Source organism: Balaenoptera acutorostrata, chromosome 4, assembly GCF_949987535.1.
Source record: "Balaenoptera acutorostrata chromosome 4, mBalAcu1.1, whole genome shotgun sequence".
Lineage (NCBI taxonomy): Eukaryota > Metazoa > Chordata > Mammalia > Artiodactyla > Balaenopteridae > Balaenoptera > Balaenoptera acutorostrata.
Window position 1 is genome coordinate 150,073,206 of NC_080067.1, and position 15,474 is coordinate 150,088,679.

General features: G+C 58.3%; 1 protein-coding gene across 1 annotated transcript; it reads right to left on the bottom strand.

Annotated features, from left to right (window-relative positions):
* DNMT3L (DNA methyltransferase 3 like) lies at positions 1 to 14,992 on the bottom strand. Its single transcript, XM_007172737.2, has 12 exons — positions 14,884 to 14,992; positions 14,335 to 14,424; positions 13,960 to 14,004; positions 13,174 to 13,253; positions 12,986 to 13,098; positions 12,012 to 12,183; positions 9,664 to 9,751; positions 8,471 to 8,559; positions 6,140 to 6,215; positions 5,533 to 5,672; positions 2,104 to 2,189; positions 1 to 166 (listed from the first exon to the last, which is right to left on the bottom strand). The coding sequence occupies exons 1-12, from the start codon at positions 14,990 to 14,992 to the stop codon at positions 1 to 3; spliced, it is 1,254 nt and encodes a 417-aa protein (XP_007172799.2).
* Between the last annotated feature and the right edge of the window lie 482 nt (positions 14,993 to 15,474).

Here is a 15,474-nt window from a genome sequence, read left to right on the forward strand (position 1 = left end):
TTATAAAGAGGAAGTGAGTTCTGTTGAAAAATACTTGAAATATTCTCTCAGGGGGAGAAAACAATTCTTCACCAGCATGGCTGGGCCCTGGGTGGGGGGCTTTGCTCTCTGCCTGTCCTGAGCCAGCAGGGATAATTCCTCCTGGGAATCCAGAGCCGAATGCCTGCTGTGAAGGAGAGCGGGGGCTTGGTACCCACCCAAGGGCTCCTGGGAGACCGTGGGCAGGGCGGGCACCTGGAAAGCTGGGGGGTGCCAGTCTCGCTAGATTACCCGAGGTCTCTGAGAGAAAGACCCCACCTGCCTTCTGTGAGTTTTTCACCCCATGGTGGGATGACAAGCATGTCCTAGGCAGTAGGGGACGATGGCTCCCACACCCCTCCCAGGGAGGGGCCTGTCACTCGAGACGGGTGCACAGAGGGTCCCCAAGGGCAGACCACCGGCCCAGCTCAGCAGGTCTCACTTTCAGGGTGGAGAGGCCACCACGGAGCAGAGCCACAGAGAAGGGAGGGCAGGACTTGCGGGCAAGGCTGGTCAAGCGGTGTTCCATGGCCCTCCCGAGGGTTCTGCTGCACCCGAGCTGAGCACGGCTGCCTGCGGGCCCCGGGCTGCCTGTACCGGAGGGCCACGCAGCAGGGACCCCGCTCGTCATGTGATGCAACCCTGGGGACTCAAGTCTCGCAGATGTGGCGCCTGGCACCTCGCTGGACTCGGGGAACATTTCTCGGCTCAGTTTGGGGGTGGTGGTGAAGGCCACGGACAAGGTGCCAGAAACACACAGCACCCCTCCTGGTGCCCTCCCTGCCCGCCTCCGTGGGGCAGCTCCACTGTCCAAGGGAGGCCGGTGCTGTCTGAAGGCAGCTGCCCATCATCCCAGCAAAACCGTCCCTACTTCCAGTGAGGGGGGTCTCCCTCACGACTGAGACAATGTGAGCCTGAAGGGAAGCACCTGCTGCGTTCCTGGGGCCCAGGCCCTGCCACCCACCTCCAGGGGAGAGAAGTGGGGAGACACCGTGGAGGAGGTGGGGTGACCCTCAGGTCTTCTGAAAAGATAATGTTTCGGAATCTGCTCCACCTGGCTCCCCACCTCCCCGCTACAGTCCTGGCTGGGGGCCTGGTGGGCGCCACAGCATGAGCAGGGAGAAGGCTGGCACTGGGAGGTGGTGAAAAGAAGTTTCCAGGCGCTGTCAGGAGGAGGACCCATGACTTACTGTCCTGGAGGATGCAGGCAACGTTGGTCCAACACAAGGGCAAAGGCCAGACGCATGGGGCTTGGGGGAGGAGACGGCCTTCTCCTCAAGGGCTCTGGGGGGCAGTGTGTGGCAGGGACAGTGGAGGAGGGCAGGGTCCCGGGAGCAGGAAGGCTGCCTGGAGCAGCGGGGTGGCCGGACCAGGGCTGTGGGTGTGCAGGGGTGGCGAGGGGACGTGCGTGAGAATCGCCAGTCCTGAGAATGTTCCAGGAGCACAGAAGGCCGTGTGTGCGTGTGTGTGCCTGTCTGTGCACGAACGCGTGTGTGTGCGTGTGCACTTGTGTGTGTGTACTCGTGTGTGTGTGTACTCGTGTGTGTGTGTACGCATGCGTGTGTGTGTATGTGTGTGTGTGAAAGCCCAAGGCAGGCCTGTTTGAGGGGCTGAAAGAAGCTCAGTGCGGCCCAAATGCACACAGTGGGGTGCCTGTGAGGATGTGGGCTTGTGTGAGTGTGTGCTCTGTGTGTGATGAGTGTGAGCCTGTGAGCGAGTGTGCGCTTGTGAGCGTGGGGCTGTGTGGGGCGAGGCAGGTGCCCGGAGCCTGGGGAGTGGGGACCGGGACCGGGGCACACGTGCCGCGTGGCTCCCATCCAGGGGTTCGTCCGGAGGTGAGACGCTCAGAAGGCACCAGTGCAGAAGCAGGGAGAAGGTCCCCAAAGTGGAAAGGGGGCACCGCTGACCTTGAGCTTGTCCAGAATTTGTGGGGCGGCCCCTGACCTGGGCACAGAGGCTGCCCCGGGCACGGCTCTGTGTAGAAAACCCTCTGCTCTCTTGCACTCTCAGACTTGTTTCCCTAGTGAACCCGAAGCAGCCGGTGTCCCTCCAAGATTCCAGGGACCGCAAATGCACAGGAAGTACCTCTTCACGGCGGGGATATTGCTCCACACGTGCACGGCGTTCTGGATGGTACTGCCATAGACGTCCTGGATGGTCACCGGGTCAGCCTGAGGGATAAAAACATCAGCTATGAACTGGGGGGACCCACAGGCCTCAGCCACCGTGGGCACCACACCTGAGCCCAGAACAGCGTCCTGGGCCTCCCAGACCGATTATGTCTCCCAGTCGACATTGCTCACATGTCACATCTTTTTTCTTATAAATCACCTTATAAGGAAAGAGCCGAGATGTTATTTTAGACCTTTTAACTGGTAGATTATTTTCGCTCCCACAGGTCACCTGGCCCAGGGACCCCCCGCCTGCTCCACGGCAGAGGTGGATTCCCATGAAGGACAAGGAAGTCCTTGCTCTTTGAGCCAAGAGATACATCCTCTCAGGCAGATAAGAGGCTTTGTGGGCAGACAGCAGTGTTTCCTAAAGGGCCGGTGCTTCACGATGCCCACAGGAGCCAAGGGAGTGCCTAGATCCTGGGGCCACAGTCTCCCTAGAAAGCACCGGAAGGTCACGGAAGGAGGGGCTGGGGGGGAGCCGTGGCAGGAGGGAGGTCATCCAGTTCCCGACGCCCGACCAGGTGGCCCGAACTCTACCTCTCCGGACTCGGAGCAGTGCGGCGTGCAGAAAGGCCCACGTGGACCGTTCCCAAGTCTGACCATCCCTGGACACATCAGTCTCCTCCCGTGTCCAGACACCTGGCGGGAGGAGAGCTCACACCTGGATGTACCATCAGGCGCAGGGCAGAAGGAGACAGTCCTGTACCGGGCACGTCTAGCCATTGCCTGTGTCAAGGAACATGGTTCCACAGCAAGCTGGGGGCGGTGACAGGACACGTGGGAGGGTCTCTTTTTTTTAATAAATTTGGACTTTAAATTTATTTATTTATTTATTTATGTATTTATTTTTGGCTGTGTTGCGTCTTCGTTTCTGTGCAAGGGCTTTCTCTAGTTGTGGCGAGCGGGGGCCACTCTTCATCACGATGCGCGGGCTTCTCACTATCGCGGCCTCTCTTGTTGCGGAGCACAGGCTCCAGACGCGCAGGCTCAGCAACTGTGGCTCACGGGCCCAGTTGCTCCGCGGCATGTGGGATCTTCCCAGACCAGGGCTCGAACCCGTGTCCCCTGCATTGGCAGGCAGATTCCCAACCACTGCGCCACCAGGGGAGCCTGGAAAGGTCTCTTTTTTGCCTACTTCTGATTTGGGACCAATTCCGATCTACCAAATGTGCTCACAAAACAATCAAGAGCCGGTATCCTTGCTGCCCTCCAAGTTTGCTGATGGCTGGCACCCAGGTTTGGAGACTGTGCTTTTTGTCTGGACTCATGATTACTATTCATAGATTTTTCAGTAAACAGATCACCTTACAAGCCTCATCATGACTGCTGGTATGTGGTGACATGTCAGTATTTAAAAATTCCAGGCTTCCTAAAAAGGAGAAATAACCACGGATGCGGAAGAAAGTAAGAGAATTGTGAGGCCACTTTGCTCAACCCTATGAAAATGATTTTTAGACTTTAATTAAACGGGTGATATTCCGGGAAAATATAACTTACCAAATTGATCTCAGAAAAGATTGAAAATCTTAACAGATTAGTTCCCACAGAAGAGTTGGTCCCATTTTAAAACAATGGCAACAACGACCGATCCCGGCAACTGCACAGGAAAAGTCTGTCAAATTTTAAAATATTTTTATGAAGCAAACTTCACATTGACATCCCAACCCAATAAAAATAGCACAAAACAAGAAAACCTCACACACCCACCTCTCTCGTGCTCGTCAAAGCAAAAAATCCTACAGAAAATGCTGTTCACCAGATTTCAGCAATGCGTCAAAACAGCCATACACCACAACTAAGTGGGCATTTTCCAGGAATGCAAGGACGGATCACTATTAGGAAATCTATTAGTATATTATATCCTATTAATAGATCTAAAGAAGGAATTTAATTATCTCCTTAGACGTAAAAAAGAACATTTGACAGTATCCAACAATTGTTCTTGATAAAATGGCTCAAAAAATAGAAATCAAGGGAAACTTCTGGAAATTTCCTTAACATAGTGAAATTTATCAACCTCGACCTCAAAGCCAGCATCAGCTTAGTAGAGAAACACTGGAAACATTTACACGAAAGTCAGGGACCAGGCAGGCATTTCCCATCACTACTGTGATTCAATGTGAGACAAGAGAACGTATCTGAGGTACAAAATTAGAAAGAAAAAACTATCACAACTTGCAGATAATCTGCTCAAATACCTAGAAAGTCTAACTGAATCAACTATAAACCACTATCATCCACAAAGTAATCCAAGAAGGCAGCAGAAGCTAAATTAATGTAGAGAGATCAATAGTTTCTTGAATCAAACCAGTAAGATACAAAATGGAAAATCCCAACTGCAGAGGAGGGAAGAAGAACAGGACTTTTGGGAGCCACGGCGAGGGAAGGCAGAGAGCTGGGGCACCCCGTGGCCGGGTGAGGGAAACGGCAGCTCGGCCGCCGGTGGGTCTGCGCGGACACCCTCCCAGGACAGCGGCAGCATCCCTGAAAACGGCAAATGGACCCCGCAATCTCACTTCCGGGATCCATCCCGCAGACGTCCCCACTCACGCCCCCTCCTCATAGCATTGTTTGTAAGAGCAAGAGATTGGAAACAGCCCAACTATCTGTTCCCGGGAACAGGTTAAAGGCATTTTTCACATCCATACAAAGTAAAACTGCACAAAACAAACACATACGTCAAAACAAAGAGTGAGAAGGGTACTTTTCCAACAGAATGATTTCCAAGGTAACGGTTTAGTGAAAAAAGCCCGACGCAGGGCATCGGGGCGGGCAGATGTGTAGGTTTGTGAAGACGTCCTGGAGGTGGCCAAGGACCCGAAGACAAGTGCAGTGGGGACAGAGGGGTGGGGAAGCCAGGAGACTTTCACTGAGGGGACCCCGGGCCTGGCCTGGGGCTGCCCTGTGTGGGGGTCAGCTGGGAGGGACGGGCCAGCTCAGCCCTGGACAAACCGGTCACTGAGTCCAAAAGTGGCTGCTCTAATTGTCAGGACTTGGGCCTGGGGACAGAAACAGCAAGGCCGTCGGTGCCCCACGATGGGTTTGAGCGTGCGTGTGTGTAACTGACCGGTGTACTGTGCATTGCGGTGTGCGAGTGTGATGTGTGTGCACGCGTGAGTGTGCGTGTGCACAGATGGGGTGGCGGGGAGGAGAAGGACATGACCCGAGGTGGCGGGATCTTAAATCCAGAGCAGTGCAAAGACACTGTTGGGACCTCAGTGGTGAGACGGCCCTCGCGGGCCCTGTGAACTCTGAAAACCCAGGCCTCGGGACCGGGACCTAAGTGGTGCCCCCCCAGGGGCCCCAAGTGTCCCTCGGGGAGGCCGCGGCCCGCACCCACCTCCAGAAAGCGAGTGGCCACGATGCGGTCATCCTTGGTCAGCACCAGGTTGTCCACAAACATCCAGAAGAAGGGCTGGGGGCTGCCTGGCCGGGGCCTCGCATACTGCAGGATGCGGTGGAACTGGTACAGGTACCACGCTGGGGTGGGGGGCAATCAGGTGGGTCTGGGCTCTGCCTGGAGGGACCTGGGACGCAAGGGCGGGGCTCTGGTGGGGGCGGGGCCGCCTGCTCCCCGCAGCCTCGAGGGCACAGGCGGGCCGGGTACGAGACAACGCAGGTGCAGGTGCGGGAGGCTGGGCGACGCCCCACAGGGACACACAGCCCTGCGGACAGGGTGGGAGGGGCACCAGGCCGCCCTGGAGTGACGGACCCACTCGCTGTCTTGGTTGTGGTGATGGCTCACAGGGTACGCACTTCAGAACCCACCACGCTGTACTCACTGAATACGGACAATTGACGTATGTCTCTGATACCCCAATAAAGCTGATTTTTTAAGAATGCAGACAGTTTGCAATTCCCGCCCTCCCTGAGGAGGGCTGGGGTGCGTGGGAGGGCGTGGCGGACAGGAGACTCTGGAATCTGTGCAGAACGCCACGGCCTCTTACCTGGGGGATGGTCGCAGGCGTGGCCCAGTGGGGGCGTAGAGCCATAGGCGAGGTCGAAGGGGCCCCATCCTTCCACCTGCAGGAGAACACGGGCGGCTCAGGAGGGCAGAGAGCTCCTCCCCCCGGGGCCGGGCACCTTGTTTGTCTGACCGTGTGATTCAGGCTGACCCTCATGGAAGGGGTCGGGGGGTGGTGAAACCCACCGAGTCAGACCCGCCCCTTGGTTCAGGGGGTGCAGGGAGCCCCGCTTTCTCTATCATCTCAGGGAGGCCGGCCCTCAGCAGAGCCCTGGGAAACTTTGTGCTGGGCGTCGCCCTTACAGACCCTCCAGGGAGGGTGACACGGGGCCCCCAAGGATTCATGCGGATTCTGTGTGTTGCTGGGAAATACAGGTGGAAGCCCTGATGGGTCACTGGGCAGCAGGCAGCCTTCCCTGGCGAGCGCGAGCCGCCCCTGCTGCACCTCCCCCGCCCCCCAGACCCATCGAGGCCCCTACAATCCCACCTGAGCTGAGACGCTGAGGATGCCCTTCCCCCATCAGGGGCCCAGGTGACTGAGGGACCCGGTTAGAGACTCTAGCTTGTGTCATTCTTCTTGAAAAACAATTGAGAGACCCAAATACTGGATCCCTGGCTTTCTGACAGCAGCCCGTCCAGAGCAGACGTGGCTTTCCTGGACCCTCCCCAAGTCACTTAACAGAAGCCGACAACCGACGTTAGCCCCCGGCCTCAAGTGCCCCTGACCTCACGTGCCTTGTCGCAGTCAGCTCTGACCCTGACCCGGGCGCGCTCCTGGCGGCAACTGGGCACCGGGCTCCAGTGAAGCCTGCTGACCGGCGCAAGTACAGCAGGGGGTCTGGACAGGAAAGGGGCAAGGGGGCTAGAGGAGGTGAGCATGGGCTGGGGGCCCGGGACCTGCATCCCAACATTCTCCACGAAGGTGGCTACTGAAATGACCCCAGGAAAGGTCGTGAAGGAAGCAAGGTCTTAGAGGGAACACCCCGCTGTCCCTGAGAACCCACCAGTGTGCACTTCAAATCCCCCGAAACCCGCAGCCAGGTGTGGCTGTGTAGACGCGGAAGCCGGACACCCCCATCTCTAGGGTGGGCTGCACGGTGGGAAAGCCCATTTTACAGGCCTCGTGAAAAAGGAGTGAAGCCAGGACTGGTCGCTGGGGAACCGAGTGATGAGGACACACGTGAGCCACTGTCGCCCCTGAGACGTGAAAGCTCGTTACGGGAGCGGGTGTCTAGACCCTCGGCTGGCCAGCGAGAGCCCCTCTGTGTCTGATCTGTGCTTGCAGCTCTGCTACTTGGGGAGGGCTCGTGTCACTCTCCGGTCCCGCCTTGACCGTCCTGCCCTGGGAGGGAGGACCCCGCCCTGGGGGGCCTGGGACGAGTGTGCGGGTGGGCGCAGGCTCCAGAAATGCTTCCTGGTGGGACGTCCGAAGGGGCCGGAGGGGCAAGAAGAGAGCTGTCCTGGGCTTTGGGGCAGGACAGACCCCAGGGGGACGGAGGAGGGGGGCGTCTCCAGTCTCAGCCAGAGAGGAGGGCTGGCCCCTGGGACACGGCCCCCCGGCCAGACGGGGAGCAGAGCTGAGAGGCCCTGCCGGCAGCCGGGGGGCGAAGTGGGTCCCCCCACATTGGCTGCTTCCTTGCTGCCACCTTCTATGGCCAGTGCTCCGGCCCCTCTGACCCCGTGTCTGTGGTTGTCGGGCTCTGGGGATGACAGGCTTTAATTCTCGTGTGAGAGGCTGTGTGGGCGAGCGGGTGACGGACCGGGTCTTCCTGCCCTGAGGCCACAGAGGAGGCGTCCTGGCCCTCTCCCATCTGCAGCGGCTCTGGCCCAGCTGCTGAGTCATTTTTAGGCCCCTCCTCCAAGGCCGCCGTCCAGGACAGCAGGAAATAGCCTTCGAGGGAGCCAGAACGTTTCATGACAGCGCTCGGAGAACATTTTCAAACAATCAGTGGTGGTTGTGTTCAAGACTCAGCACTTTATTTTAGAGGGAGGGCTGGGGGGGCGAAATCCCCCTCCCTGGGCGGCACCATCACAGGTGGTGGGATAGGCCCCTTGGATTTCAACATGTCAGGCAGGAGGTTTGGCCAATGGTTCTCCTCTGTGCGATGGGCAGCGGGGGGCCGCGGACATGCCTCTCTCAGCTCTCCCACCGTGGGGGGTCGACACCCCCCAGGTGGGCCCTGCTGGGGACAGAGCATCCGGGCTGCACCTCCCCCTCCTCCTCCTGTCCAGTCCCCCCCCCCAGAAGCACCCCCCCCCCCCACCCCGCCGTCTGCTCTCACGTTGGTGCCTGGAGAAACACAGCAGTACTTACGTCCCTCCTCACTACGTTGGTGACATCATCCAAATGCTTCAGTTTTCCCAGCTCAGAACCATATTCCAAAAAGCCCAAACTCATCAGCTCTGCGTGGGGAGCAAAGGGGACACACAGGGCTGACGTTGGTTTTTGACCGAATGTGGAACTGAAGGGCTGCCGTTAGCAAGCAGACTTTATCTTTTCAACGGCATGACAGGGCTGAGCAGGCAAACTCCGCCGAGTACTGATTTCAGAAAGTCAAGCAATTTGTTGCAAAACCAGGCCCTCCTGGCTGCAATGTCACTCTCTGGGTTAGGAAACCACTGGGTGATGGCAGTCCATGCTGATGTCACCTGGTCGGGCTGTGTGACACGGCTGAGTTGCAGGGGTGTTTGCAGCCTGGGCATGGGACAACTAGCCCAGAAAGAATCTTAACAAATTGAACTGAGGATGCATCGTCCGGGCAGGGACTTGAAGGCTGGGCGCCCATGGGCTTCCTTCAGGGGAAAGCTGTGCCCACTCTGTGCGTCTCAGCCCCCAGATCCCTAACACGGGTGTGCGTGAGGCCACTGTGACCACACGATGCAAGACACGGGACGTAGTGCCAGAAGCGGGGTGGACCCCCACCCCCCATTCCATTTGGCCAGAGACAAGGAGTATTTTCATGGATTCTTCTTACATCTGCCGGGCCCAGGAGAATCCACAGGATTTCCAAAGGCACCAGCAGGTGGGGTCTGCTCAGGGTACAGAGGGGCAGGACACCCAGGCAAGGCTGGAATGCAGCACGTGACCAGCCTGGGCAATCTGGGAGATTTGGGTAGAGAGGGAGGGTGCAGGGAGCCCTGTGAGGGGTGGGGCAGCCCTATAAGGTGGCCAGGTATGTGGAGGTGTCTGAGGTTTGGTGGCCGTGGGCAGGGCTGTCCTAGGCAGAGGGCCTGGGCCCCACGGCCCTCACTACAGCATTTCACACCCACCATCTTGCTACGTGAATTTTCTTTCCAAGGCATCTCTGCTGAAGGAAGGAGCCCCAGGTGCTCCTGCAACCCTCCCCTCCCGAAAATGACCCTCAGGCCCCCAGCCTCAAACATGCAGCAAGTGCAACATAGGGGACATTTCGACCCCGCCCACCGCCCACCCCCCCAGTCTCCCGTGGGTCTCACTCCAGGCAGACCCATCTTCCATTGTCAGTCCTCAGACATCACTGTACCCACCTTTCTTGATGTTCCCAAAAAGGGACAGCACCCGGACGGGCTCTCTCTTCCACACGGGCACAGTTTTGTACATCTCAAGGGGACTGTCCTATTTATTTTTTAAAAAACATGATGTTCTGATGACTGCTTGGTTATAGAGCTCATGAGTGACAAGAAAACTTCTTTCTGGCTCTGCAGAAGCTTTTCCCCTGATGAATGATGACACACCCGCCGAGGCGGCTGGCCCCGCCCTGACTGCGCTGAGCCCCCAGGCCTCCGTGAGACCCCACCCATCCCCCAGGACGAGGGCTTCTGCCCTCCACGCCAACCCCCCAACCTGGGCCATCTCTAGCAAAGGAAAGGCAGGTGCGAGGGGATTTTCCTGATGGAGAAAGAAAATAATTCTATCCCGAGAGAAACCACTTCCCTTGTATTTCTTGGGAAGAGTCTCAAACCTGGGGGATTCTGAATACCCACGGCCATGGAATTCACCCGACCCCTCTCCGTCCCCTCTGCGGGCTCTGAACGTGGGCCTCAAGCCACACAGCACTCCTGAAGGCTACCAGTGTCAGGCGTCTCCCAGGCCAGGCCTGAGCCAGCCCCTGAGTCCTGCCATGAAGGAGCCGGGCTGAGGACAAGGAGCCAGGAAGGCCTCGGGTAACACCCGCCCTCCCCCGCAGGGTACCCTGCCGGCAGAGACCCGATGGATCCATTCATGAAACAAGCACCCCAGCGCCCCCTGACCCCCAGGAGGTTGCACTTGGGAGTGACTGGCCTCCCACGAACTGAGGATGGGATTCCAGGCCTAGGCAGGGGCACTGCCTGGGGGCGGGGGGGCGCCCAGGAGACCCTGAGCCCCAGGGGGAAGGGTCTGCCCAGGGCTGGAGCAGGTGGACGGCGCCCAACGCAAGCAGCGAGTGAAGCGGCGGGCGAGTGTGGGGGAGGGCAGGCTGCCCAGAGGAGGCGTGGGGAGGCAAGGAGGGCAGGGCGATCCCACGCAGGCACAGCCCTGAGGGGCACTTGAGGACACACGTCCTGGTCCCCTGCGGCAGACGCAGGAGCAGTGCCTCCTTCCCGCTGTGCTCCTAGTGGCCGTAATACCAGCTTTGAGCATCAACCCCTTCTCCCTTCGTGAGAAACCCGTCCTGCGGTCTGCCAGCACGGGGTCTGTCTGCACTGAGAGGGAGGGCTTCTGCCGCTCACCGGACCCAGAGAAGGCTCTACGGGGAGTGCAGGCGCCTTGTTCCGAAAAGCACCATAAAGGCACCTGCTCCCATCTGGTTCCAGGGAGCGCAGGGTGGTGGGGCTACCATGTGGCCCAGTGGGTGGCCCAGCAATGCCGTGTGTGTATGGCAACTCTCCAGAACCAGCCTGGCCACGCACCACAGGGGAGACAGCCCGAGACCCCAGGCCGCCCCGGTGAGCACCCAGCCCTGCCCATCACGTGGCCACCCTCCCTCTGTGCGTCTCTGTCCCCTTCCTTCCTGTTAGACGACACCAATCATTGCATTTCATGTCACCCTAATCCAGGATGACCCTACCTTAAGATTCTTAACTAAATTGAGCCTGCAAAGACCCCATTTCCAAAATAGGCCATGTTCACAGGTAACAGGGGTTAGGACTTGGATGTATCTTTGGGGGACAGAGCTCAACACACCATGATGAGCCCATACTCCTGCCTAGCTCCCGGCTCCCGACCTTGATCCTGGAAAGGACCCACGTCCGTGCCAGCTGTCCGGGCTGGACCAGGAGACCCTGCCCGGGCGTTTGCTCCCATTTGCTGGACCTAGAGGCACACCTCTGCTGGGCCCCTCTCCTACGTCCTACAAATGCCTCATTCCCAGGCTGGGAAGAAACAAAACTGCCATGCGAAAGTGATTTGTAGGGGGACTTCCCTGGTGGCGCAGTGGTTAGGAATCCGCCTGCCAATGCAGGGGGCACGGGTTCGAGCCCTGGTCCGGGAAGATCCCACGTGCCGCGGAGCAACTAAGCCCGTGAGCCACAACTACTGAGCCTGTGCTCTAGAGCCTGCGAGCCACAACTACTGAAGCCCATGTGCCACAACTACTGAAGCCCATGCGCCTAGAGCCTGTGCTCCACAACAAGAGAAGCCACCACAATGAGAAGCCCACGCACCGCAATGAAGACCCAACGCAGCCAAACATCAATAAATTAATTTTTAAAAAAAGAAAAAAATTTAAAAAAAGAAAGTGACTTGTAGAAGACAGAGAGCATCTAGCGGACAAAGAGGAGATGGGAAAAGCGCATTTGCTTAAAAGCCCTTAACTTCATTGCGTAAGGGAGCGGACGGGCATTTTGCAGCCCGTCACCAGAGGAAAGGAACGCCCGAGCACCCACTGTGTCCTCACCGACTCCCGGTCGCAGAAGGCCTTCAGCCACCCCCGCCACTTCTTCCTCCTCTGCAGCAGCCCACTGCGGGGGAAGGGCAGGCACAGGAAGCAGACCCAGTTACTCATGGCTTGCACTTTCCCCGAGGCCCCGGGGCCCACCAGGCTGTCGACGCACTCGAAACAGTAGCACCTGGAGTCAAACAGAGAACCACAGCGACAGGACTGCCGCTGCCTTGGCCGCCAGGTGAAACCCCGGTGGTCCTGCAGGCAGAGGCGAGCCTGCTCCTTGCTCTGGAGTGAGGGGTGGAAGCCACACACGGGCTCAGGTGAAAAGACGGAGCTGGCAGGGGCGGGAGGCGAGGCTGTGGCCCGGGGAAGGGGGACCGGTCCCTCTTGGGGACCCAGAGCGACGGGAACCCAGCCATCTGCAGAAGACAGCAGGGGGGCTGTGGACAGTGACAGATTTCAAAGACTCCCCTAAGCCAGCTGGCTCCCTCCTCCAAACTCCAGATCCTGAGAAACCAGGCAAGATCTCTGCAGGAGCAGCCACTGCGGGGTCGGGTCGGGGCTGCAGACTTGGGGCGGGGCAGCAGTAAATACCAGGATGGCCCAGAAGGACTGAGGGGAGGGGACCACGGGTGAAGCTCAGGCTGGCATGTAGCAGGGAATGAATACGCCTTGCCTGACCCCAGCCGCATGGGTTTCCTGTCACTACCTTACTTAACCACGGAGGGAGCAGCTATGTCTTGGCGATAAAAACAGAAAGAAAAATCACAAGCACAGATCTTCTGACACCCCCCTCCCCTAAGTCAAGGCTATACACTAAATGAAACATTTGAGATGGAAATGGAAAGCTTTGGAGAAAGTCATACTTTAGGGGGGTGAACCCCCTTGGACTCCAGGATGCGGAGCTGAGACGAATGGGGGTTTCCCAGGCTTGCGGGCAGTGGTCCTTCACCCCTTGCCCGGACCCCCAGGGCCCCTGGCCTCACCGCGTGCAGTCGGGGTTTTCGCAGATGAGCAGCGTCTCTCCCGCACAGCATATGGAGCAGTAGGACTGGTACCCGTCCTCGTCGTACAAGAAGAGGCACTCCAGGAACTTGTCCTTGGTGAGGGCAAAGCCAGGCTGCCTCCTCTGCTCCAAGGCCTCCACAGAGCCGCCCCACGCCTCCCTGCTTACCTTGCACGGCGTGCACATCCCTCCCTCAAACAGAGGGTGCTGCGTGTGCACCTGGAAACTTCCACAGCAGATACACATGTCTGAGGCAAAAACCCACAGGGCAACATGTCACGATGCTGTCAGGCACAGCAACAGACTTAGGAACAAGTTTAACAATAACAAAAAAAGTGCAAGACGTGTACACTGAAAACCACAAACTAGTCTTGAAAGAAATTAATGATCAAACAGATGGGAGGGCATCCCATGTTCATGGATCAGAAAACTAAATAGTGTTTAAATGGAGAGCTTCCCCAAATCTGGTTTTGAGAAACCAGATCCTTCTCAAAATCCCAGCTGGCCTTTTCCTTTCTTTCTTTCCTTTTTTTATTTTTTTTTTTAGAAATTGCTAAGATGATCCTAAAATTTATATGTAAATGCAGGGGATCCAGAATGGGCAGACCCAAAGAGAAAGAAAGTAGATTCGTGGTTGCCTAGGGTTGAAAGAGGGGAGGCAGAGGGATGAGGAATGAGGACTGACTGTTGATGGGTACCAGTTTCTTTTGTGGATGACGAAAATGCCCTAAAATTAGATTGTAGTGATGGGTACACATATCTGTGATTACACTAAAAGACACTGAAGTATACACTTCAAATGAAGTGTCAGGGTCCTTGGGACAGGTGGAGGGGATACGAGCTGTGCACCAGTGGCGTCCACTGCCCTCTTCCAGGGATGGACAATGAGTGAGGCTGCAAGTCTTTCCTCAGCTGGCTGACATCCCTTCACCTGGGCAGGTGTGCGATGCTTACCTTCTATGTCTCGCTGGTTAACCTTGACTTCATATGCAATAAGATCTGGAAAAGAAAATAAGTAGCCCCTTCCTCTGCCTGTCTCCTAATTTAAACACCTCAAGAGATGAGCCTCACAAGTCCTTGGCGAAGGACTTCTGAAGTCACAGGAACCAGAGGATCAGCACCGCTTCCCCACCCACCCCCGTCCCCTCCGCCTTTCATGGTGACATGTTAAACATCTGAGCTGGTGGAGTGGGGTGGGGGAGGCTTTGAGTGGGGCCCTCCTTCTCCTGAATGATGTGGGAGTATTCCAGAAGCCGGGAACCCTAGACACTGCCCAGGCCTGGGGTCAGCACCCCAAGTGATGGATCCAGTACCTAAATGAGCCCTCACCTCTGCGGAGCCTGGGTGACGGTGGGGATGACCGCTCGCTGGAGCCCACCAGGATGACGTCCATGCTGTGCTCTGCTTCCGGGTCCAGGACTGCAGCAGTGGCCGTGGGGACACCAAACCAGGAGACAGGACGTGCACCAGACAGGGAGAAAGTGTCCCATCAGCCTCCGTCTTGGAGCCCCAGACCCCCAGCACGGGGACTGAGCAGACCACTCAGCCTGTCCCCTACCCACCTCCCACCATGACACTCACCCCTCTCAACCCCCAGGGTCAAGGAGCAGGAAGACCGGTGGGGAGTGCCAACCTCGAGAGGGGACTCGGCGGGCGCGGTCAGGTGGGCCGCTTCTCCCCACAGATGGGAGGGCAGGGGGCCTCGAATGGCCCAGGGTCCACCATGGCCCCTGCCTCCTTCTGTGTCCTCCCTAGCTGTGCGCCCCTCAGCCACCCCCATGCTCCTGCCGCCCCACTGTCCCCCAGACCCCAGCCTGTGGTCTCTCCCACCCAACCCTCAAAGGCAGGGGGACTAAGGAGAAGAAGAAAGGGCCTCACTGATTTCACAGGGCGGGGGCCACGGCTCCCCATCCAGCAGCGGGGCTGGGTCAGGGTCCGAGTCATCCAGGGTTTCCAGGCTCAGGGTTCCCGGGGAGGAGAGGGCCATGGAACCTGGGAAGGGGTCTTCCAGAAACCAGCAGGAACCTGGGGTGCTGGGCCCGCTGGGCGTGGGGGGTGCGAAGGGTGACGTGACGTGCGGGGGCAGGGGAGGGGGGAGGGTCGGGGGAGCCCTCAGTGCCACTGGGTGTTGGCTGGAAGGGTGGGGGGCTCGTGTGGGTGTGCTCCTGTTGGGTGGGGTTAGGGAGTCTGGGGAGGGGGGAGGGGGAGGAGAGTCCCCAGGGTGGGGAGGGGTGAAGAGAGCCTTGCGGGCGGGGTGAGGGGGGCTCAGTAATGGGGCACTGAGTGCGGGGGTGGGGGGCGGGGGGCTTAGGGGCGGGGCTGAGGTTTGGGGGGAGGGGGCAGGAGGGCAGGTGTGGGCAGAGGGAGTTCAGTGGGCTTAGGGGCGGGGCTTAGGGCTGGGGGAGGGGGCAGGAGGACAGGCGTGGGCAGAGGGAGTTCAGTGGGCTTAGGGAGCTCAAGGGTGGGGTT